Source organism: Sminthopsis crassicaudata, chromosome 2 (assembly GCF_048593235.1).
Source record: "Sminthopsis crassicaudata isolate SCR6 chromosome 2, ASM4859323v1, whole genome shotgun sequence".
Lineage (NCBI taxonomy): Eukaryota > Metazoa > Chordata > Mammalia > Dasyuromorphia > Dasyuridae > Sminthopsis > Sminthopsis crassicaudata.
This window is the reverse complement of record NC_133618.1, coordinates 69,483,309-69,507,198: the sequence shown is the minus strand read 5'-3', so window position 1 is coordinate 69,507,198 and position 23,890 is coordinate 69,483,309. Positions and strand designations below refer to the sequence as shown.

At 33.3% G+C, this 23,890-nt stretch overlaps 1 protein-coding gene across 5 annotated transcripts in view; it reads right to left on the bottom strand.

The window, feature by feature from the left end:
• The window catches only part of CDH8 (cadherin 8), a 523,303-nt gene that overhangs the window by 150,339 nt on the left and 349,074 nt on the right, over positions 1 to 23,890 (bottom strand). For all 5 annotated transcript variants that reach the window (XR_012485894.1, XM_074286561.1, XM_074286563.1 and 2 more), the window contains exon 8: positions 21,865 to 22,001. Coding sequence is in view for 4 of the 5 variants with exons in the window: in XM_074286561.1 (XP_074142662.1) it covers positions 21,865 to 22,001 (137 nt within the window). In the remaining variant the exon portion in view is untranslated. The remainder of the gene's footprint in view (positions 1 to 21,864; positions 22,002 to 23,890) is intronic.

The window sequence follows — 23,890 nt, the reverse complement described above, 5'->3', positions numbered from 1 at the left end:
ACCAGTAATCATTGGGAAAAAAAAAGTAAAATTGTTTAAATATAAATATAGATATATAAACAATTATAAATGACCTATCATAGCAAGAGAATATAATGGAAGAGATCTGAGAACACTGCTCCTAGAACAAACAAAAATTGCTTCAAATATTGCCTTAGTCTTCTTAACTGTAAAATGAAGATATTTGCACTAACATGTTATATGATGGCCAGGACTACTATTGCTAACTCCAGAAAATCATAAGGCAGTCAGCATTTCAAGACAGCTCTAATGAAAAAAAGGCAAGCTTGTAGATGAAGTGTGTCAATATAGGATTGATTTACTATTAAATTCAATTGCATTCATTTCAATATTTATTGAGCACATATTATATGCTATCAAATAATTGTCTATTGAAGTTATTACTTGGCTATGAATTAGGAAATATCACACTTTTATAGAATACAAATTTGTAGATGACACATAGGCCAAAGGAAATCCTTATAAGGGATGTAAGGAGACTGAAAGTTTAGGGTATATATAAGTAGGAAAGGGCATGAGACTAATAGAGAGAAAGAAAAGAAACAGATGAAGAACAGAGTGATATAGTGCTATCTTTGAGATATTAAATTAGCCAGAAAAAGACATCTATGCCTCTTTGGAAAATTTATGAAAGGGTACTGACAAGGTTTTATATGTCCAGGCTAGGGAGAAGGAACTTTACTGATTAAGGGAATTTCTATATCTCACACACACACACACACACACACACACACACACACACACACACACACAATTCTACCAAAATACTGAACTGTATGCAAACCTCTTTCCCTGACACTTTGGGTACAGTTATGAAAAACCACATTGTCTATGTTCTATAAAATAAAGAACATATAATCTAATAAGGACTTTTGTTATTGTTTAGTCATTTCATTTGTGATCAACTTCATAATCCCATTTGGGATTTTCTTGGCAAAGTTACTGGAATAGTTCGCCATTAATTTTCCAGCTTATTTTATAGATAATGAAACTGAGACAAAAGGGTTAAATGACTTACCCAGAGCCACACAATTACTAAGTTTCTGAAGTCATACTTGAACTCAGGTCTTCCTGACTCCAGATCTGGTATTCTAGCTACTGTTCCACCTAGCTAATATGTACTAAAATAAACATGATAGGACATAGAATTTAATGACAAATGACAGCTCCATATAATGTGTTTTATAAGGCAGATGAGGACAACAAGAAAGACTTCATGGAAGTTTGGCAGTTAAAAAAGGTTGTAAACATTTAATGAGCTGCTACTGCATGCCAGTCTCTATGCCAAAAATTTTACAAACTTTATTCCTTTGATTGTCACAACTTTGAAAAGGAGGTGTTAATATCCCTATTTTACAGATGAAGAAACAGGAGCAGGAAGCAGTTAAATAACTTGCCCAAAGTCATATAGCTGATACATATTTAAATACAAATAACTGAGATCATATTTAAAATCTGATCTTCCGACTACACATCCAGACTCTGTTATCTAACTGCCTCTAGGTTCAGCTAAAAAAGCTAAAGACAAATCTAACAAGTAACAGTATAGAATGATCAACTAGGGAAGAAGAGGTGAAAAAAATGAGAAAGAGAAAAGAGGAATTGTGTCTAGAGTGAAGAATGCATGAAAGAAGTTTTAAATGTTCCTGGAAAGAAAATAACTTTGTGACTTGGAGGGAAGGAAGCCAGAAGTGGCGCCTATTAAGAAGTAAGTTTTCAATGATTCTGCTTGAGCTGAAAGGTTAGTGGGAAGAGTGTCATGACTGATAATAAATGATATTTGAAAATAGGAAAGGGAGAGCTGTGGACAGGATGGGAGGAAAAAGGATGCAGAAAGATAAAGCCTGAGGACTTTAAAATAGAAGTTATATAAAGGGAACATAGACAGAGGTTTATATCCATAAAGTAGACGTTAATGGATTAGAGAATGAGAGTGCTAAAAAAGTACCTAGGAGACTTCAGGACACAGGAGATTTAGGCTACTGGCAAAGCTGTAACAAGGAACATTATACATAATAGTCTCTTAGTGAAAGTGTGACATGGGGACCACAAAGGTTAATGGAATCTTAAGCTACATTAATAGAAGTAGAATGTCTAGAACTAGGCAAATGATAACCTTACTGATCCGCTGTCCCAATCACACTGCATCTGGAATATAGTATTCTCTCCTGGGCACCATATATTAGGAAAGACATTGACAAGCTGGGGAATGTCTACCAAAGGGTGACCCAAAATGATGAGGAGACCAGACATCACAACCAACGAAGGTCAGAACTGGGAGATTATTAGCCTAAAGAGAAGAATTTAGGTGGAATGGTGAATTAAAGTTATAGAAGTACTAGTTGTAATTTGAAATATAGATAATAGGGGAAAAATCTAAAAATTGTAATCACCTGAAATTAAAATGTACATTGGGATAAGAGGCAGAATTAATAGGAGGTTTTCAAGAGAAGAATGAATAGCCACCTGGGGGCTATTGTTGAAAGGTTCTTGTTCAAATGAATTGAAGTTTGAGATCCATGCTAACTCTAAGATTCTAGGTGTTTATGGATATAACATGACAGGACAAGAAAGGAAAGGAGATCGGGAAACATTCACTGGTCTCCAAATATATGGTAGCAAAGAATTTTTGGATCTATTTTATCCAGATTTACTGGAGATGGTAAGGAAAGGAAGGAATAATTATTTATTAAGTGCTTACTTATGTACCAGGCATTGTACTAAGTGCTTTGCACAATATTTTTGATCCACTGAAACTGAAACACTGAAAGATGATGCTATTGTTATCACCATTTTACTGTTGAGTAAACCAAGGTGGACAAAGCATAAAGGGTCAAAAATGCTAAATTTAAATAAATGTTCTTTACTCCAAGCCTTGTGTACTATCTACTATGTCATAAAGTGACAACTTTAAAAAATATGAAGGAAAAAATAAAGAGAAAAGATGTGTGCACAAATATAGTATTGATATTGATTTCTATAAGCACAAAAAAGTGTCAAAAGAGAAAGAATTCCATTTTCATCATGAAGATGAAACAAAATATGAAAATGAAGAAAAGAACTTAACCATAGTGGAAAGAAACAATGAATTTACAATCAGAAGTACTGTCTGTTGTTCTGTGCATCAAGAAGGAAAAACACAAACGTATAAGCATTTATATCATACTTATTATGTACCAGATACTGCCTAAAGCTTTTTACAAATAATATCTTATTTGATCCTTACAACATGGAAAGTAGATATTATTATCATGCCCATTTTAAAGTTGAGAAAACTGAGGTAAAGAACATTTAAGTCATCAGCTTGACAGAGCTAGTAGGTGTCAGAGACCAAATTTTAACTCAGATATTTTCGACTTAGACCCTAATGCTCTATCCACTCAAGCCACCTTTAACTACCTTATTACTAAGCCAAATCACTTCCCTTCTCTTAGTCCCAGTTTCCTTATCTGCATAATGAAATTATTTAATAATTTCTAATTCCCCTTCCAGTTTCAAATCTGTGATCCATGATTTAATTTTGAGTGTATTGCATTTTTAATAAATAGTGCTAATAATTAAGAAAATTAGATTTATTTGATGTTTAAAATGATTATATATATACATATATGTATATATGTATATATGTATATAAATATATAAGCATATTTTAAAATAAAAATGACTTTGGTATCACTTATGGTAGTATTGTTATAAAGCTGAATTAAGATATAATAGTAGATTCTTAGAATTAGAAGATTAAACTTTATTTTACAGAAGTAGAAAGTGAGCATCACAGAAAGGTATAATTTACAATTCATCATAAAACTAAGAAATGGCAAAACTGGAACTACAAACTTCATTTCCTAATGAAATCCAGTGTTCTTTCCATTACAAATGTGAAAAATTTTAATAAGTTATAAAACTCTAAAGCATTAACATTCCTTTGGAAACAGAGGGAAATGTAACTATTTTACTTGTCTAGGCTTTTCTATCTTTTAAAAGAATTTATTCTCTAGTACACTGTCTCTTAGAATACTACACTCTATGCTAATTAGATATAATCCAACAGAATCCATTTTTTCATCTAAAGGCTATGATAATTTTGTGTTAAAGCTTAGCTGTGCTATGAAGGGAAGTAGAATAATCTGCCTCATATTTATTATCATCATCATCATCACATTTTATTGCACTTTAAGTTATAGGAAAAACTGTGCATACAACAGTCCTGTCATATAGGTTTCACAGTTTTCCCATTTGACAGATGAACATAGAGACTAATGTTAAAACTATTCAGTTGTTAATTACCTTCCCTTTGCTAATTATTATCTCCAAAGTTTGTAAAACAGAGTACCTTTTATTAAGTCAGGGCTAGGATGTATGGTACTACTTACTCTCACAATTCTGGATGGATAGTATTAAATCAGAGATATAATGAACAAAATATTAAGTTCAGGGCAAGAAGCATAAAATTCACTCTCAATTCTATTGAGAGTAAGACCCTCAATTCCATTTGGGAGAAAAGGGATGATGAAATTACAATGCTATAGGACTTTTCCCAGGAATAAAAAATGTGGGAAAATTGAAGTAAAACAACAAAGAGTTCACTTGGGCATAAACACTGAAAAAAAGAACTCTCCATCTTCTGTTTTCTTATTTTAGCTTGCTAAGTAGAAAGTATGGTCAATTGTTTCTATGCTGCTGAAGTACTGAAAATTCTGGATTTTTCCCCATAAATTGCAGTTATCTAGTATAAAATCCTACTTTCTCTACCTAGTCATTTGAAATACTAATTCCAATGTATCTTATTAAATAATGTATTGTTGAATTTTGTAATATTGTCTCCCCTTTTGGCTTTCACTGATATCTTCTCATGAAAGATACTTCCCTACCATTAGCTAGCACTTCATGCAATATTTTTAAAGTATCCTGTACATTTTTGCATGTTTATCTTTCAAACTTCATTTCTTCATAAATGTCTAAGTAGAAAGTAGTACAATGTGAATTCAAGTAATTCAAATGACAGCATAAAAATAATTTAACTTTTTGTGTAAATTCTTACAATTGAGATGACAGCATAAAAATCATTTCAATTTATAATGTTTAGGTCTTAACTCCAGTGGGATCACAGAGATCTTAGTATTTTTCCTTTTCTTTTTCTTCCCCATAAGTTTTTTTTTTTCTTTTTCTTTTAGGTACAAGTGTTAAGACATCACTAGAAAATGGTTCTTCATGGAATGAAAAAGAATGGAGTGTGAGTCAGAGAATTCTCATAAGTGATGGGGGTTATGTCTGTGCACACAAAATGAAGTGGAGAATTGATTATCAATGTTCATTACAATTCTGGTCTAAACTCCAGTTTGTCTGAAAGATTCAGATAATTGATGCCATGCATAGTTCCTACTAAGTTTCCCTTTCAAAGTAAGATAATTTCATGAGCATCTGATATTTCTTTATAGAATTCTGGGTCCTTTCCTATGAAGAAGATCTCATGTCCAATAAGGAAGCAGGGTAATTGGACTGTGAAATGGGATAGCAATAATTGTTGGGAATAGCCAGGATGAGAAAACTAGGTACCATACTATCCCACTCTCAGACTGCCCAGGGGTAGCAAAAAAAAAAAAAAAAAAATGTAGGGTGAATCCAAACCTTTAAGCTGCTTGTCTTTAAATTAGACTATAGATTATGGCAGAAGCCTGAATATGTTAGGAGGAAGGAGAACAAGTGACCTAAACCAATGCAGTTCTGAAGAATCTGCTGCTCTCACACTGACTCTCTGCTACTCTGAACAGTTTTGTTCCCTTTATGAACAAAACTAAGGAAAGATTAGTTCACTGGACTGTACAACAAGCTACCTGAGCCTTTGGGCATGCAAGACACCAAAGGACTGAGTGACGATTATGACTTTGTTAGATAAATTTAATTCAAAAATATCTCTTTGTAAATCCAGTGTGCAGAGTTGTCTGTTAGACAGGGGAGAGATAAAGATAAAAAAAAAAAATCATTCCTTCAAGAAGTTTACATTCTATGAGAGAATTCATCTATGAGTGAAATTATGAAACAAAGGAAAAAGAATGGCAAAGGAAAACTCCACAATTTGAAGAGAATCAAAAGGATTATTAATGGGAAAGTTATGTTTTAAAGAATCTAGGAAGTGGTGGGGAGGGAGAGCATAGGAGTGGTCAGGAAGTTTAAGTTACCTTGACAAATATCTTAATTTGGACTTTTTTCTAACTTTGAAGACACAGCTATAATATTTTCCGTTGTAAAATTTGAAAGAAACAAAAGCAACTTTCAAAATGATTCTCTGAGGATTAATGAACTAATACTTTTTTTAATACTTTGAGGCGATGTAGGTACAAAAACTGCAGCAAGCTTGGTCAATCTCTTATTGCAACATTAGGAAAATGATTTCTTCCCTCATTTTGTCTCAATTTCTGCTCTTGAAAAATGGTTCTAATAATACCTGCCCTTTAGTTACTTCAGAAAGATACTGTGAGGATTAATGAAATATGTGTAAAGAGCTTTAAGCTGGATAAAGAAAGAGATCATCATCATTATGAAATGCATTGGATTCTTCAGATGAAATTTTTAGTAGAACTATGACCCTTCTGAGCTTTAGGAATTATAAAGCAGACACAAGAGTATACTACGAAATGCAATTTGATGGGGGGAAAGTCCTTTATTAGAAGAGAATAGTGTTTAATTTGTATTCTGGATCAGAAGATATAAAGAACTTAATAAAATTATTAAATAAATATAAGAAATGTGGAGCAGAATTGGAAGGCGGGAGTAACCTTGATATCTGGCCAAATGATAGCAATTGTCATCTTAAATGGTTAGTAATTCCTCAAATATTCAGATTAAAGAGGAGATATTCTGATGTGATTGGAGCAAAGATCAGTAAACTAGAGCCTGTAGACCAAAATCCAGCAGCCCTTATATAAACCAGATCAAAAATTGGCAGTAGGCCATAGTTTGGCAACTCCTAGACCTCCAGAAGACTATCTGCGAGTTAAAGAATTTAGTTTGTCTGCTTCATTACAAGATATCCATGAGGGTAAGACAACTATATAGCTGCATCAAAATAATAAAATGATTTCCAGAATATACAGGAAATGTCAAATAATTAATTAAAACTTCCTATTTGTTGAGATATTTTGGGATATGTAGACAAGAGGTTAATTTGACTTTTTAAAATATATTTTTACAACTGTATTTCAGGATGATTTGTTTTTTTTTAATTTTCTGTGTTATGTTTATTCATTTAAAAGTATTATTTGAAGTCTATAAATTTAACCATTCTGCCAAAAAGATTTGCAACACAAATAAAGTTTAAGAACTCCTGATGTAGAAAGTTGTTACATGCAAATCTGTTCAGTGAGGAGCAGGAAATAAGGGAGTAAAGCTCTTGAGACCACTTCCAATAATTCCAGTGGGAGGAAAAAATGTTCTAGAAATATGGTATTTGTTTGTATGTTTTTAATAGCCTTAACTGTCCTCAAAAAATATATTATTTATTTTCATGTATGTTACCAGTTTCTGTGTTTTCAGATACTATTAAAACTTTAGGAGTAGCAAAGCTAAGATGGCAGAGACAACATGTTTCTCTCTGACCTTCCTCTATAACCATCACACTAATTATGAAATCCAACCTCTTGAATTATCTCTGGACTGGCAGAACCCACAAATATTGGGAATACAATAAATTATCAGCAGAAAATAATTCAAAGATTGCCAGAAAAGGTCTGTTTTAATCAGAAACAGGAGGGAGGCAGCCTAACACACACAGCTGAGTACAAACACCAGCCCAGACAGTATAGCATCCCAGGGCTGTTGCTGACTCTGAGGGCATTATTGACTCCAAAGGGAGGTGCATACTCCCCGTGGCAGAGAATCTACAGGGAGGAATCTACAGCAGTATTGACCATTCTGACCTGGATGCAAACCAGGAGATCAGCAGAGAAGACATAAAACATCTAACACAAACACAAAAGATGAATAGTAAACTCCAAAACTAGAATCTCACAGGACCTGGCCATGTCCACACAGCACTAGGAGTGAATCAGCATTGTCTCAGCACAGCTGTGGCCTCTTGGAAAACCTCCTGGCCCTAATGGCAGACCATAACTTAAAAAAAAAAAAAGACAAAAAGTAAAGAAGAATTTGATGATAGACACTTTTATGGTGAAAGAGAAAGAATAGATTTCAAACCCTGAGAAGACTAAAGGCAGACTGTCTCCAGATTAAGCCCCCAAAGATGATATAGCCTGGTCCCCAACACACAAGGTTCTCTTAGAAGAAATTTAAAAGGATCTTTAAAGAGAGCTGGAAGAAAGATGGGGAAAGGAAATGAAAAATTTGCAAGAGGGTTTAGAAAAGGCAACACAGAAACAATATGAAGAACAAGATATTAATCACCTCTCTAAAAAAAAATCCCCATGACCAGATGGATTTACATGTGAATTCTACCAAACATTTAAAGAACAATTAACTCCAATGCTATATAAACTATTTGGAAAAAAATAGGAAATGAAGGACTCCTACCAAATTCCTTTTATGACACAGACATGATAATGATATCAAACCAGGTAGGATGAAAACAGAGAAAGAAAATTGTAGATCAATCTCCCTAATGAAAATCGATACAAAAATCTTAAATAAAAACTATTAGCATAATTGACTATATCAACAACCAAATTAACAAAAAAAAAAACATATGATTATCTCAATAGATGCAGAAAAAGCATTTGATAAAGTCAAATACCCATTCCTATTAAAAACACTAAGGAAAAAAAGGTTAGAAACAAAGAAATATAGAGTAAACAGAATCATAGAATATTTAGAGTTCAAATGGGATCTGACAATGATTTCGTCTCATCTTGTCATTTTATGGATGATAAAATAATGAAAGCCCAGAAAAAAATAGCTTTCCCCACGTTGTTTAGTAGATTGGATTAAAACTCAGATCCAGCAGTCTTTCTACTACATCAAAAATAATGAACTCTACTGTCTTCCTTAGAGAAGTCTCATGCTTCTATAGTAAAATGGTAGAACTGGAATAGAAATGTATCACTGCAAGGCAAGTAAATGGTACAGTACATAGAACATGAGTCAGGAGGACCTTAGTTCAAATCCAGACTCAGATGCTTATTAATCAAACTCAGATAACTTATTATCCTGAACAAGTCACTTAACTGGACAAGTCATTTAACTCCTATTATCATTAAAAAAGAAAAAAAATGAAAGAAAGAAGTAGATATATTAGTATGACTTAAGAAAACAACAAATTAACACAATCTCTGTTCTATTATATATATATATATACATATATATATATATATATGTATATATATATATATATAATAGAACAGAGATATATATATATTATTTTTATTTTGCTAAACATTTCCTAATTAAATTTTAATCTATTTCAGCATCACTTTGGAATTTTTTTTTACTTAATTTTGGTACTTAAATGCCTACCATGTAGGCAAAGGTGGTAATGGAAAAACATTTTTTCCTATTGTAACCAAATAAGGAAATATAAAATATATAAAGCTATATATTCCCTGTAAAAGGAAACATAATTCTACTATTTATTATTGTTGTTCAGTCACTCAGTCACATCCAACTCTTAATGACTATCACATATAAATCCATCGGGTACTGTTTTTTTTTTTTTTTTTTTTTTTCTTTAGGGAGTTGATTAATAGTTTGTTCTATTTCTTTTTTTCTAAAATGGGACTATTTAACCAATTTACTTCTTACTCTGTTAATCAGTGCAACCTATATTTTTGAAGGTATACTAGTCCCTTCTACCTTCCACTACCTTCCAAAATGTTTCCAAGCTAACGAGCAGAACCAGAAGATCATTATACACTTCAACAATGATACTGTACGAGGATGTATGCTGATGGAAGTGGATTTCTTCAACCTAGAGAAGAGCTAATCCAATTCCAATTGATTAAGGATGGACAGAACCAGCTACATCCAGAAAAGGAACACTGGGAAATGAATGTAAACTGTTATTTTTACCTTCTGAATCCAATTCTTCCTGTGCAACAAAAAATTTGGTTCTACACACATATATTGTATCTAGAATATACTGTATATACATATATAAGACTGCTTGCCATCTGGGGGAGGGGGTTGGGGGAGGAAGGGAAAAAAATCTGAATAGAAGTAAGTGCAAGGGATAATGTTGTAAAAAATTACCCATGCATATGTACTGTCAAAAAAATGTTATAATTATAAAATAAAATAAAAATTAAAAAAAATGTTTCCAAGCTTTAAGTTTATATTCATTTCTTATTCTACTATAAAGAAATACAAAAGACAATGATGATGATATGTATGTCCACTCCTTTTATTTGATTGTTACATGGAAGGTATGTCAATGAAGGGCTTTTTTTTTGTAGTCCAAAAGACTACAAAAAGAACCCAAGAGGAAAGAGAATTGCAACTCTAGGAGGACACAAGCACCCTTTTTAATATATTCTCATTCATTACAATGTAAAGGTCATATAGAGTAGCTGAAGTGGAAGATGTTATCAAATAATGTCTTGAAAGAAAAGAACATTTTTCTGATGATCTCTGACTAGCTCAAAAGGATTTTTAAGTGTTCTTAACAATTCATATTTGTAAAAGAAAGCTTTCTTCACCATACATAAAACTGAGGATGAACTAAATACCAACTTTTAGCAAATTAACTCTGTTAAAAGAAATCTCCCAACATCAGTCAGCGTGAAGGAGATCTTCAAATTCTTCTCAGGGCTACATTAATACATCATACTGTAAGAGCCATCAAGGAATACTGGCATAGAAGCATTACAAATCCATAAAAAACTGATTTGCTAATATTTTGTCCATTTTTATTTTGTCAATGAATATTTTATCACAGTATGGACAGTGTACTCACAAATGATGATTTGTTCTGTATAACTGGATTGCCCCAAAAAGAGCATTTCCCTAGTGCCTAGGTTATGTTTATTATTAGTTTGCTATTGGTGGGGTCTTCCTTTAGAGATACTGTAGATTATTCTTCAAACACTACTACCATGTATAAGCATTTTCTCCTAACCCTTCTACCTATAAGATACTATTAGATACTATTATTCTCCTAATAGATACTTCTCCCTAAACCTCCCTGAGGAAAAAAATCAAAAAAAGTTATTCATTTTTTTCAGACTTCTGTTCCCTGATCCCAAGTGAATTTCTTCACCTCCCCTCTTTCACTTTTTAGTTCCCTTGGATGTGTTTACATTCCTTCATTATACTGAAAGCATCTTGAGGACAGAGACTATCTTTATTTTGTGTATTCATTTATCATAGTGCCAACTAGGAAATAAATGATAAATTATTTACTAGATCCTGTGTTATGGTCATCACTGACATTAAATAATACCCAAATTAAAGAATAGCAGCCATGGTCCAAACAAACAGACAGATGAATCTAGGATTTGGGATGGAGAAAAGGACTATGCTTAGGAATCCTTTTCTCATTTTCAAAAAGAAACCTGTTGCCATTGTAGGGATATTTTTGGCAAACTCCTCTTCCTAGTTTTATGTGGGTGATACTGTTCATAGAGTATGTGGAAATATCATCAATCGACAAGGCTGAGTATGATGGGCTTTGTGCCCAACAGATGCCATCTATTATTATTGTTGTTGTAATATTTATTACTCCTATCAATCTGTTGTTAATGCATCATAAAATATTGATATTAGCAAAGTGTATTATGATTATCAACTCATGAAACTCTCATTTATCTTATATCTTATCAACAATATCACTTGTGTGAAAATAAACATCATATAAAATATCTACAGACAAAAATATTTTGTGCATTATAGGTGTTTAATTAATTAATAGGTGACTGAGTGAGTGAATGAATGATGTTTATCAGAACCATGGAAATTTATCTCAATAGTTGAAATGGCATTATTCTGGCTTGACTTTTGAGTCACTATCCTCTTTAGATTAGCTAAGAGCCTTAAAGCAAAGAACATTTTTTGTTTTCTTTTGGGGAAAAAAGAAACACAAAAGAGCATTGGCACATTGGATAGAGCACTAGGCTTGAGGTCAGGAAATTTCATCTTTGTGAGTTTAAATCTGGCCTCAGACACTTACTAGCTGTGTAACCCTGAGTAAATCTTCAATCTTGTTTGCCTCAGTTCTTTATCTGAGAAATGAACTGGAAAGAGAAATGACAAACTACTCCAGTATCTCTGCTAATAAAACGCTAAATGAGGTCATGAAAAATCAGACATGACAGAAAAATTACTAAATAAATTAATGCACAAATAAATAAACAGATAAATTAATGAATGAATGAGAGCATAAGTTCTCCACCCATTTGTGGAGAACATAAATATTTCAAAACTAAGAGTCCTCAGATCATAGAATCAAGGAATCATAGACTTAGAAGGAACCTTAGAGACTACCTAGTGCAAATCCTTTATTTTTTAAATGAGGAAACAAAGAATAAATGACTTCTCAAAGATCACATGAATAATTAATATAATATCCAAATTCCACACTTAGGTGAAATACCTTTCCAAATTTGGCTTTTTTTCCCCATTGTACCAAGCATCCTTCCCAGTACAGAAGGATAAAAAAAATGTTGGGCATAAATGAGGTTTTTATACATTAAAAAAAAAGTGTTAGAAAGGATTCCAAGACACTTTAGATGTGCTATCTCATTATATCCTTTCTCCAATTTAGTGAGAAAGTGATGCTATTATTCTCAATTTGCAGATAGGGAAACTGATGTTAATATAGATTAAAGAGTTTAACTAGGGACATAGAGGTATTTGAACCCAGATCTTTGTGACTCACATCCAATGCTCTAACCACTAGAGCATTCAGAATCTAGAATAATAAAGCTTAAAATACAAGAATATTAAAGCTTGAAGATATTTTAGACCATAAAATCTTCAGAAGACATTAAAGTTATTTAATTCTTTTAAGGGCACAGGGTATGATATCATCAGAAAAATACTGGAGTAGAAATTGAGAAATCTGAATTCTAGTCCTAGCTCAATTACTTATTAGCTGTGTGTAAATCATATAACTTCTATGAACTTCAGTTGTTCTATAAAAAAAGAAACAGTATTCAAATATGTACATATGTGTCTGCATAGATATGCATATATACATATATATATGTTTGTGTGTATGTATATGTATGTATGTTTTACCTGCTTAATGGGCAATATGAGAAGTAAATAAATACCACAATGAAAATACTTAGAAAAGAAAGTAGCAATACACTAATCATTAGATTTGGGCTCTGGAGAGATGTGTACCAGTCTCTTTATTCCTATTATGCTGTTCCTCTGGGTGATGGAATAACCACTTTAATTTAAAACACATGTACATATATATATATATATATATATATATATATATATATATATATATATATATATATATATATATATATATATATATACATACATATGTGAATATAGGAATGCATGTGCATAATATATATGTATACTTATAAACACACACGCACACATACACACACTCTGCAGTTTTGTCAGAGTTTTAACACTTGCAAGCAAGTTTCCATTTCATTCTTTATAATATTGAACCCTCTTTCAGATAGATACATTTTTAAGTGAATAATCAGGGATGATGATCTGACTCAGTGAAGGAGCAAAGAGCATGGCTACTCCTTGTTTTAGCTATTATTCTCCTCCTTACTTTTCCTTCTCCCCACCCACAATGTATTCATGCTTCTATTAACATCCCAGTAAGGGCAAGTCCCTGTCTCTTTAATATGTCTAAACGACCATTTCCAAAAAGTCTCCTATTTTCAGAAAAAAAAAAAATTAAAACATTATTTTCTCTGACAAGTCACCCAGCACATTACTTTCTATCTTAGTTGCTTTTTATATTCCCTCTTAAATAAACAAATGTGGGTTTCTATGGTACTCTGTGGAATTCACTCTTTGTTTCATTGAAACTGCAACATAATTATATTGGAAATGTGAAAAACAGTTCAGCAGGAAATCAAATGCTTGCTCAGTATGGGTATTTTTATTTCCATAGTCACCCTGATAAGTGCGAGTGAAGAGATTTGGATACTGTGCCTAACATAAAACCTAATGATGGGGCTTATTTAAGCAAAAAAATACTTAAATAGAATTCTCTTCCCCAACACAGATCTTCTTTAGGAGCACACAGTTTCTTTTCTCAAAGCAAGATTGTGGAGACAAGGCAGCTGTCTTGATGCTTTTTAACCTGCTAGATAAGGTAAGGGAAGAATCCAATTCAGCCTTTCTCCTTTTAGTCCATATTTAATTCCCAGGCCCCCCACCCCAGCCTGTAATTAAACTCATGTTTCCTGATTACAATATTCTGGCTAGTGAGGTGCACTTGAACACTATCCCAATGGTCTCCATTCAGCAGACTGATTTACCCCAGTGGGTGGCTGGTACATTCAATTCACAATTGTATTCACTCATTAATTTTTCTTAATCTTATTTTTAGGAATGTGGGGGAGGGATGGTTCAATATTCCCATTTCCAACAGGAGAAGAACTCATACAGGCGAACTTGTTTCTAGTGTTTCTAGTTTCTCCAACAGAAGTCACAGAATCATAGGCAAAGTGATAAGGGCCCTTAGTCTGACCTCTAGCCAAGTTATGATTTAAATAAATTTCTCACAATGTATCTGAGTAATCAGTCACTACTCAGGCACTACATGAATAACTACAGTGCTGGGTAACACATTACATATATACTATGGCAATTCATATTTTTGTACAACCTACATTGTTTGGATTTTTCCCAATCCTTACATTGAGTTAAAATCTATCCTATTACTAATCTACCATTTCAAATGGATTCTCTAAAGTCAAGAAAAACAAGTTACTTAAATCCTTCTTTCTAAGGACAAATCTCCAAATATTTGAAAATAGGGATTATATTCCACTCATAAATCCTATTCTCCATGTTTGGTATCATAGTTTTTCTCAAGAAAGCAATTACAATCCTTGAAATGCTTCTCTAGAAATATATTGTCTTTTTTTTTTTTTTCTTAGAGTGGTCACATCTAGAATTGGGCATAGTACTCTATGTGTGTTCTGACCAAGGCTAAGAATATAAAGACCAGTATATACTCAAAGAATTTCCTTGGCCTGAGCACCTTAACATCTATAAACAGTCCTAGGCATATAGCATTAGGTAATGAAAAAGACTGTCACTCTTATTAGAATTTCAAAAATTGTAACAATATCTATTTGTCATGTCTCTGTGATATTGATAGGCAGAGAAATATATCAGGAAGTAAATCCGCTTTGGAATCAGGAAGATCTATATTGAAATTCTTAGTTGAATTGAATAAATTCTGATACTAGTTGTGTTGCTGAGAAAATCACTGAACTTCACATTATTCTCTGACAATTCTGTAAGATTTGAAATTACACAGACTTAATAATCTGCAAGTGTATACACACACACACATATATATATACATACATATTTGATTTTTTTGTTATTTACCTTCTATCACCTTAGTTTCTTCATCTGTAAAATGAATTTAATAACACTTGTACTATTTGTCATAGCTGTCTCTTATATCAAGATGGAATACCACGACATCAATTGGTAATTAGAGTCGGAAATTCATGCTAAGATATTTTGAAAATGGCTTATGCATTGTTTGACATCCTCTAAACTGGTCTTGAGCAAGAGAGTTGTTGGTTAGAGAATTTTAAAGTGTTTTCAAAGGTTGAGTAATTTTAGAAAGTCCCCTAAATAGTCCTTCTCTTTCTTTCTTTTATTCCATTTCTATACAGTAGAAAGAATTGGTATACATATGGTCATATAATTTGAAATAGGAAAAACCTTTGAAAACACAGGAGAAAGAACCCTCTAATTTAACTGATAAAATAATACAGATCTAGAGAGATTTAAAAAAAATGACTATTCCAAGGTCTCATAGAATCAGAATTCAGAGACAAGACCTTTCATTCCAGGGTTATTTTCATTATATCATTCTGCCTTTAGATTAGAATACTAGATTAGTAGAATTAGAAGGGAATTTAGAGAATAGAACTGAAATCCAGAGAGAGAAATTTATCACCAAAAAGTAAATACAGGTGGTAAGTAGACCTTGTTCTCCTAATTCTTGTTGTAGAATTTGTTACTGCATCAGAGACCCTGAATCATTCTAAATGGACAAGAGTGACCAGGAAAAGTGGCAGTCACTCATAAGAGCACCTAGAACTAGCCCCATCTGAGGGTCTCCTTAGATATTTGAGGATCCTAGATTATGAAAAAAGTCACATGAAGCTGGAGCTTTCTCCAAATTGAAACATCCAGCAGAGGGGAAAATGACATCCCGACCTAGCCCTGGCAGGAGTATGTGTTGGGAATGGGGACAAAGGCAAATGGGGGATTGGTAAAGTACAAGTGGCATTTTTTTTTCCATTTCTCACAGTTGTGCTTGGGATTAGGGATTTCAGTAGTCAGGAAAAGTGATGCAGTTTAAGTTTCTCTTTCTCTGGCTCTTTGTAAGTGGCTTCTGCTTGCTCAATACAAATCAGATTCAGTGATAAACTGGCTTGTTGGGTAATGAGGTGTGTGCTGGCATTATTCAGAGTCTGTCTCTAGGAAAGTATGGGGAATAGAGGTTCTTCAATCAGAAGAAGCCTGACCCCTTGGGGAAAGAGAGAGGGGACTTCAGGCTTCTCTCTGAAGGCACCTTTCTAATAGCCTATGACTCCCTAGGTTGTTTAACATTCTGTGGGGATACTTCCCTGAGAGTACAGTCACTGCCCCACAATTTCCTAACAAGGAGAGCATGCTAGTCCCTGCCCCAGAAGTGCAATGTTCAATCACTCAGGAAAGAATCATTTTAAAACCCAAGTGTGTCTGTCTGCCTGAGAGTTTTACTGAAGAGGAGAATGAGCCTTATTAAACTAAGGTTTTCTTCTGTTCCTCAACCCAATTCAAATATTGACAAGAAATGCCAGCCATTGATTCCTTACTCAAACAATCTACAGGCTTTTATTAAGGGAAAGAAATATGAATTTATTAAATACCTACTATGTGCCAGTCACTGTGCTAAGCCTTTTATAAATATGTTTGCATTTGATTCTTACAGCAATCATGGGAATTAGTCCTAGTATAATTCCTATTTTATATTTGAGGAAACTGAGGCAAGCAGAAGTTAATTATCAAGAATCACATAGCAAGTATCTAAGGCTGGATTTGAACTGAGTTATTTATTACTCCAGGCAAAGTGCTTTCTTTATTGAACCACCCAGCTGTAGATGCTCTTAGGTATGTATTCCTCCAATTTTATATAAAAATAAACATAAATTCAGGTATAATGTTTTTAAGTATGTATTCCTCCAATTTTATATAAAAATAAATATGAATTCATGTATAGTGTAGTTTTCTTTTCCCACTAAAGAATATAATGTCAGAAATGACCTTCATGTCAGCTTATATATATAGCAGTGAAACAATTCATGGTATTTTTGTTGTTGTTGTTGTTGTTGTTGTTGTTGTTGTTGTTTGATTGTTTGTTTTTTTTTTTTTTTTCTTTTAAAAGTTTCCTCTTCACTGGATCAAATAATCATGGAACTATAGAGTTGGAAGAGACCTTCCATACATGATATTTAAATTAAGCTATATTTCTATAGGAATCCCTTTTTCTCATTTTCAAGTGGATGTGAAGTTTCTTTTTAAAGATCTCCAGGGAAATCTAGTACCTCCTAGGGCATCTTATTCCATTTTTGAATAGCTTTCATTATTTAGAAGCTTATCTCCACATCAATGCTAATTCTGCCTTTCTCATCTCCTTGTCTTATAAATCACTATTATAATATATTACTCCTTTTTCTCTGAATGGACAAAGAATTAAAGTTGTTTGGCTCCAGAGGGTACAATGAGAAATACTGGGTGGAATTTACAGAAAAGCAAAATTCAACATAATCTGAGACAAAATTTGCTAATTTGGAACTTTCCAAGAATGGGAGCCCCAGGAAATAGTTTGGTATCTTATCAATGGAATGACAGTCAATGGTATAATAAAGTGTAACATTTATATTTAGGAAAATCTATGTTTGCAACCTGCATCAGACACTTATTAGCTCTCTGGCTCTGGGTTTATGTTTCCTCAACTATAAAATGAGGAGGTTGAAGATCTTTAAGATCTCTTCTAATTCTAAATTGGTGACACTCTTATCCTATAAGTCCCCTTCAGCCAAGGGGATAATGATTTTATGCATATGGTATAGTAGACTTCCAGATTCAGGTAAGCATTGAATAAAATAACCATTAAATTCCCTTGGAGCTCTAGTATTCTAGGATTTATTCAATCAGTGGGTCTTATATCTCCAGCATAGTATAAAAGAGGTAGAATAGTATTGGGGATGGGGGAAAACTAATAAGTTGTTAGAAGAACCTTCCTGGAAAAAAAAATGCTTTCTGATTAATCTCATCCTAAAAGTATCCACAAGGTAATCAGCTCCCTTGAAAGTCCATGGCCTAGTTTATATGGTGAATTGAATACTAAGCGTGAATTATTAGCTCATACAAGTGGTATCTTTCTTTCCATATAGCCTGGGTTGGATGAAAACAATAATTCTGTCATCCAGGCTCGATGCCAAGAGCAAAGATTCCTTGAGGGCTATCAAATTGGCATTTGCCTACTAGATTTAGCAGTAATTAACAAGAAAGCATTATTTGCAATAATGTGTTCAACGCACAGTAGTAGCCCATAGTAATGCATTATCTCTAACACAGGGGAGTTTAATTTAATGGTCAATTATGTGCCTCCTGTTTAGAAACTAATTCTGGTGACCAGTCATAGCTTGCTTTCTGTTAATGGCACCAGCATTATTCTAGTCCCTCAGATTCAAAATTTGCTAGTTTATTTGACTCTTCCATTTACTTAACCATCTATAACCAAGTAAGGATTTTTACTGTATATCTCTCTCATGTATTTCTTCTTTTCTATTCTCACTACTACCTTCTAAATAATCTCCCAGCCTCTAGTCTTTCCCACCTTCAATCTTTGTAGCCAATGGAATTACAAAAGAGTATTCATTTCAATCTCACAGAAGCTATTCATTAAAAAAGAAAAATCAAAACAAAACAACAAAAAAGAAAAAGAAAAAATAAAAACCTCAGGTGCTACCTCCTTAAATAAAATCTTCATTGACATCCCTCCTCCATGTATTATTAGAATAAATTTACTAAATTTACTAAATTTAGTAAAGTAAATCTAAATTTACTTTGTGTTACTTTATAGATACTTTGAATTTACCTACTTGTCTGCATGTAAAATTCATCAAGTATCATGGAATCTCCATGAGAATGGGAACTGTGTCATGTTTATCTTTTTTTGTCCTTTGAGTACATTAAATGCTGTATTTAGTATGTATTTGCAGATTTATTTACTTGCACTACTTTGTAGAGATGGAAACAGCTCTAAAGATAATCTGGTTCTATGGCCCCATTTTAAAGATGAGAAAAATGAAGTCCCGAGGACATAAGTAAATTACTTGCCCATGCTAATTATTAATTGGACTGAAACTAGATCATATAACCCCTGCTCCTAATAAATATTTTATTTCTTTACTGTTACTTTCTGAGATTACTCTTTGTATAAGACAAATCTGACCACCTCACCTTTTGCATTTAAGACATCACTGCTCCTCACCAATATAATAAAACCCAAAGTATTATCCTGAAATTCAAGGAATGCTACAATCAGGCTCTAGTATGTACTGCTAGTCTTGTCTCTTACCATATCCATATAGTGGAACCCTCAATTCCAGCTAAAATCTTCTTTATGTACTAAGAATTTACTCTGGAAGAGGACTGCATGTGAAACCTTGTTTCTGATCCTGCTTCTGCAGGATTAGTTATTAATGGGTCTTGGCACACTCACTTTCCCTCTTATTTGGACCTCAGTTATTTTTCCTTTTTTGTATGCTAAGTTCAGTGCTTGGAATGTAGTAGGTGCTCAGTATTTATTAAATGATATTATCGGGGTTTTTGCTGTCAACAGAAGAAGTCTGTATCTTATCTTAAAGCCAATAGGCAGTCATTACAAAAATTTTAATAGAAGAGAGAAATCCCCCCCAATTTCTCTGACTCCAGTTTAAATCCTACATTTCTCCTTGTTGTTTTAGCTAGAAATGATCTTTTTTCCTGAAGTGCTATATTGGTAATTGTTTATGATGACTATTTGAACCTTATTATATACTACATTAATTGTATTTTCATGCTCTTATGACTCATTCTCCCTCTATACTAAAAACTTTATGAGAAGGATTTTGCAATTCATTTTGTACTCCCCATCCCCACCCCCATTGCCTAACACAGTGCCTGTCATATATAAAGTGCTTAATCCAACTTCATTTTCAAAAATGAACATGGCAGTGAGGCGCCTCGATAATGTCTCCTAGTCCTATTATCCTCACATCTAAGAGAAAATGTTTTTAACTAATGAAATCATAATATTAAAATCCTGGTCATTTTATTCATATTAAGTCAATGGTAATTAAAATAGAATAAATGACTAACAGTAGGAGTAATATAAGGTGTGCATTGGGGGTTTAGGAAAAGTGGGTTACCTCCTTAGCAGCTCCATTAGGAATGTAACAACTTTAGAAGCCTAATCTACTGTTAACACATGTGCATCTAACTCCCAGTTGCAGTAATGAGATTTACACATTTACTGTGATGGCAGAGTAGATCTATTACTGCTTAAGTACTTGGGGAATGCCTATGTACAACCATCTTAGCCTTTGTTAAGTGAATTTGACACAAGAGGATGAGGAACAGCTTCTCCATTCTCATTATAAGATAACAGATGAACTTTTCTAACATCTATTTTTTTAGCTTAATTTCATTTGTTAAAGCTTTTGTCTGAAGAGATGCCACTCTTGAAGCAATTTTAACTCTTTCTTCGTATTCCCTCCATTCTCCATTTCCCTGCCTTTCTAGAATGCTTTGTTTCTTACTGCTGTTTTAAATAATCACTCAATCTAAATATATTGTATTTTTCTAAAATGATTTCTCTAGACTTTCTCTGGGATTTTGGAAAATAGATGTTATAAAATGTCATCAATAATCAAAACAAGTCATACCAATTTGCAAGCAATTTAAAAAGTACATTAGGCTTTCTCTTGCCTTTGGTTACTGATCATTGTGATCTTTCTTTTAATGGCCTAGATTATGCATGACTAATTCTGCATTTGCATCCTTATCTATAGATTTGTGCTGAGACTTGTTTGCCCTTTTCCAGCCAGGAATTAATGTTGGTGTCAAGTATCACCTTACTGTTTATCTGTAGAAGACTTGATTCAGTATTTCAGCCTAGGCTCTGCCTGATGTAAGAATTTTCTGTGTCTTTATATTTTATATATATATGAGATATAGCCTGGAATGGTATCTATGTGTCTGTGTGGGGAAGGGTATAGGGAGGATTGGGAAGATAATTCCTCCAAAAAAAGGATATCTTATACTTCCCTCATTTCCAATCTTATCCTCTGGGCAATCTAGTCATAGAATTTTAATTATGAAATTTTCAGTGTCTTCCATGAAAAGCCATTTCCTCTTTAAGTTGTTAGACAAAATACAAACAAAGGGCTAGGCACCAATTACTAAGAGATATATTTGAAAGGGAGCATCCTTCATTAAGCCAGCCCTTGGATAATTTAGTGAATCTATTATTTCATCCATTTGACTCTTTTCTTCACAGAAGCAGAATGTAACCCTTCTTTTCCTTCTCCCCTGAGAACTCTCATCTAGGGACTGATTTCATTTGATCAATATCAGAAATGAGGCAAAATCGAATAAAAAGAATGGACAAATCCAGACACTTACTAATTTCAGTAGCTATGATCGTAATGTTGTGCCACATACTCGTCTCTCGGTCGAGGGGTGTTGCCAATGTTATCCTCCCATCTTCTGCATTAATGTTGAACTGTCTCTCAAGGTCAGTGTGCCGATCAATGGAAAACCTACAAAATGGACATCTTTGTAATCTACTTAAATATGTTTATATGAATTGTACATACTGTAGCAGGCTTTAAGTAATCCTCTGAGAACCATAGTTATGAAGCCAAATGAATTGAGAGGCTCAGTGGCCTAATCATTTATAAGATGAAATGACTGACTGAGACTTAAGAAACTTAATAATTATTGTCCAAGGAGTAATTAGCTGTATACTCAACATGAAGGTCATAAAGTGCCATCAGGTTCAGTAGGTAGCATCTTTAAAAACGGATGCTGATGAAGAGTTAATTAGACAATCTATCAAGTTTATTGGACAGCTTATATAGTATTTCTTAGCAACTGCTAATGATTGTAGCATAGTACATGCAACCCCAAAGTGGGATGGGCCTCATGATTATTGATAGTAGTTCTGAAAAAAGGTGCCTTGCCAAAGAACTTCTATTTATCAGAGAGTGTCTTTCCCTCCCTTCCCTCAGAATATATTATGTGTTTCTGCCTGGACGCTTGGAATCAGGGGTGGAGGTGTGTAGTGGTGAATGTAATAAATGATTCCCCATTCACCAGTAAAAGATTTAGGAAGTAAGAATTGATACTATTTAATTCTAAAACAGCAACCAACTCAATCTAGCAGCCTGGTGGGGCTTACATTTGTAGTCTATATATGCTTAGTCAAATTAACAACGTGGGACTAAATTTTTCTGATTCCAAGTTAAATGTACTCATGACAGGTGGTTCACACAATTACAGAGTCTGATAAATTCATAATTTTGTATGTCAAGTAAAATACAGCAGCCACTTCTGCAATGTTAATCAAGTAGAAATCAAGACTATCAGAAGACTTCCAGAGATGGGCAACTCACTACCTCCTAAGTTAGCTTATTACATATTTAGACAATTGTAAGTATTAGAAGATTTTACTTTGTAGCAATCTAAAATCTACTTCTTTGCAACTTCTTCCAGTGGTTTCTGATTCTATATTGTGAAGCCAAACAGAATTAGTTTAATTGCTCTTCCACAGGATAATCCTTAAACTATTTGATGGCAGTAATTTTGCTCTCCCCTAAGGCTAAACATCCCCGCCTTGATTCTTGTGTTTTATTCTATAGGCATACCACCATGCTAATTACACATATCTGAACATCTTTTAATTTCTCTAAGTACCATCTAAGTGAAGTTAAAATCTGATACTATCCTCTATTCACAAACCCTTGGTGTCTTTCTTTCTTCTAGGATAAAATACAAAACTCTTCAACTTGGCATTTAAAGCACTCCCAGACCATCTTTAATAGATTTATCTCACATTGTTCTCCTTCACATACCACGTGTGTGTTGGAATTAAAATATGCTGCTTAGTATTCTCTAAAATCATCATTTCATTATGAGCTCCTTTCTGCACAAACTGTAGAGTATACTTCTTGCATATCTCCATCTCATAGAACCCTTAGCTTTTATCAAGGCCAGCTCATATTACAGCTCCCATTGGATATATATGTTTACCCCATGATTATGTGTTCTCTCTTGCTCAGATTATCAAGATATATAGAGAGATAGATCTATGTTGTATATATTAGAATACATACATATGTAAAACATTTTAAAAATATATATTTTTACAATTTATGTCGTCAAAATAAAATGAACCAGTTGAGGAAAGAGAATCCTGTTTGTCTTTTATCCTGAGAATCTAACATATAGTGCCATATACATATTAGGCACTTAATAAATGTGGATTGGCTGAAGGTGTCTTTGTGAGGATTAAATAATATGTATTAAGAGTTTAGCAACATGCCTGGCACAAAATAGCCATTCTCTTTTGTCATTCTCCCTTTGTTCTTTCCTTCCTTCTTTATTGTCTCCTTCCCTCTCTTCTTGTTTCCCCTCTTTCTTCATTCTC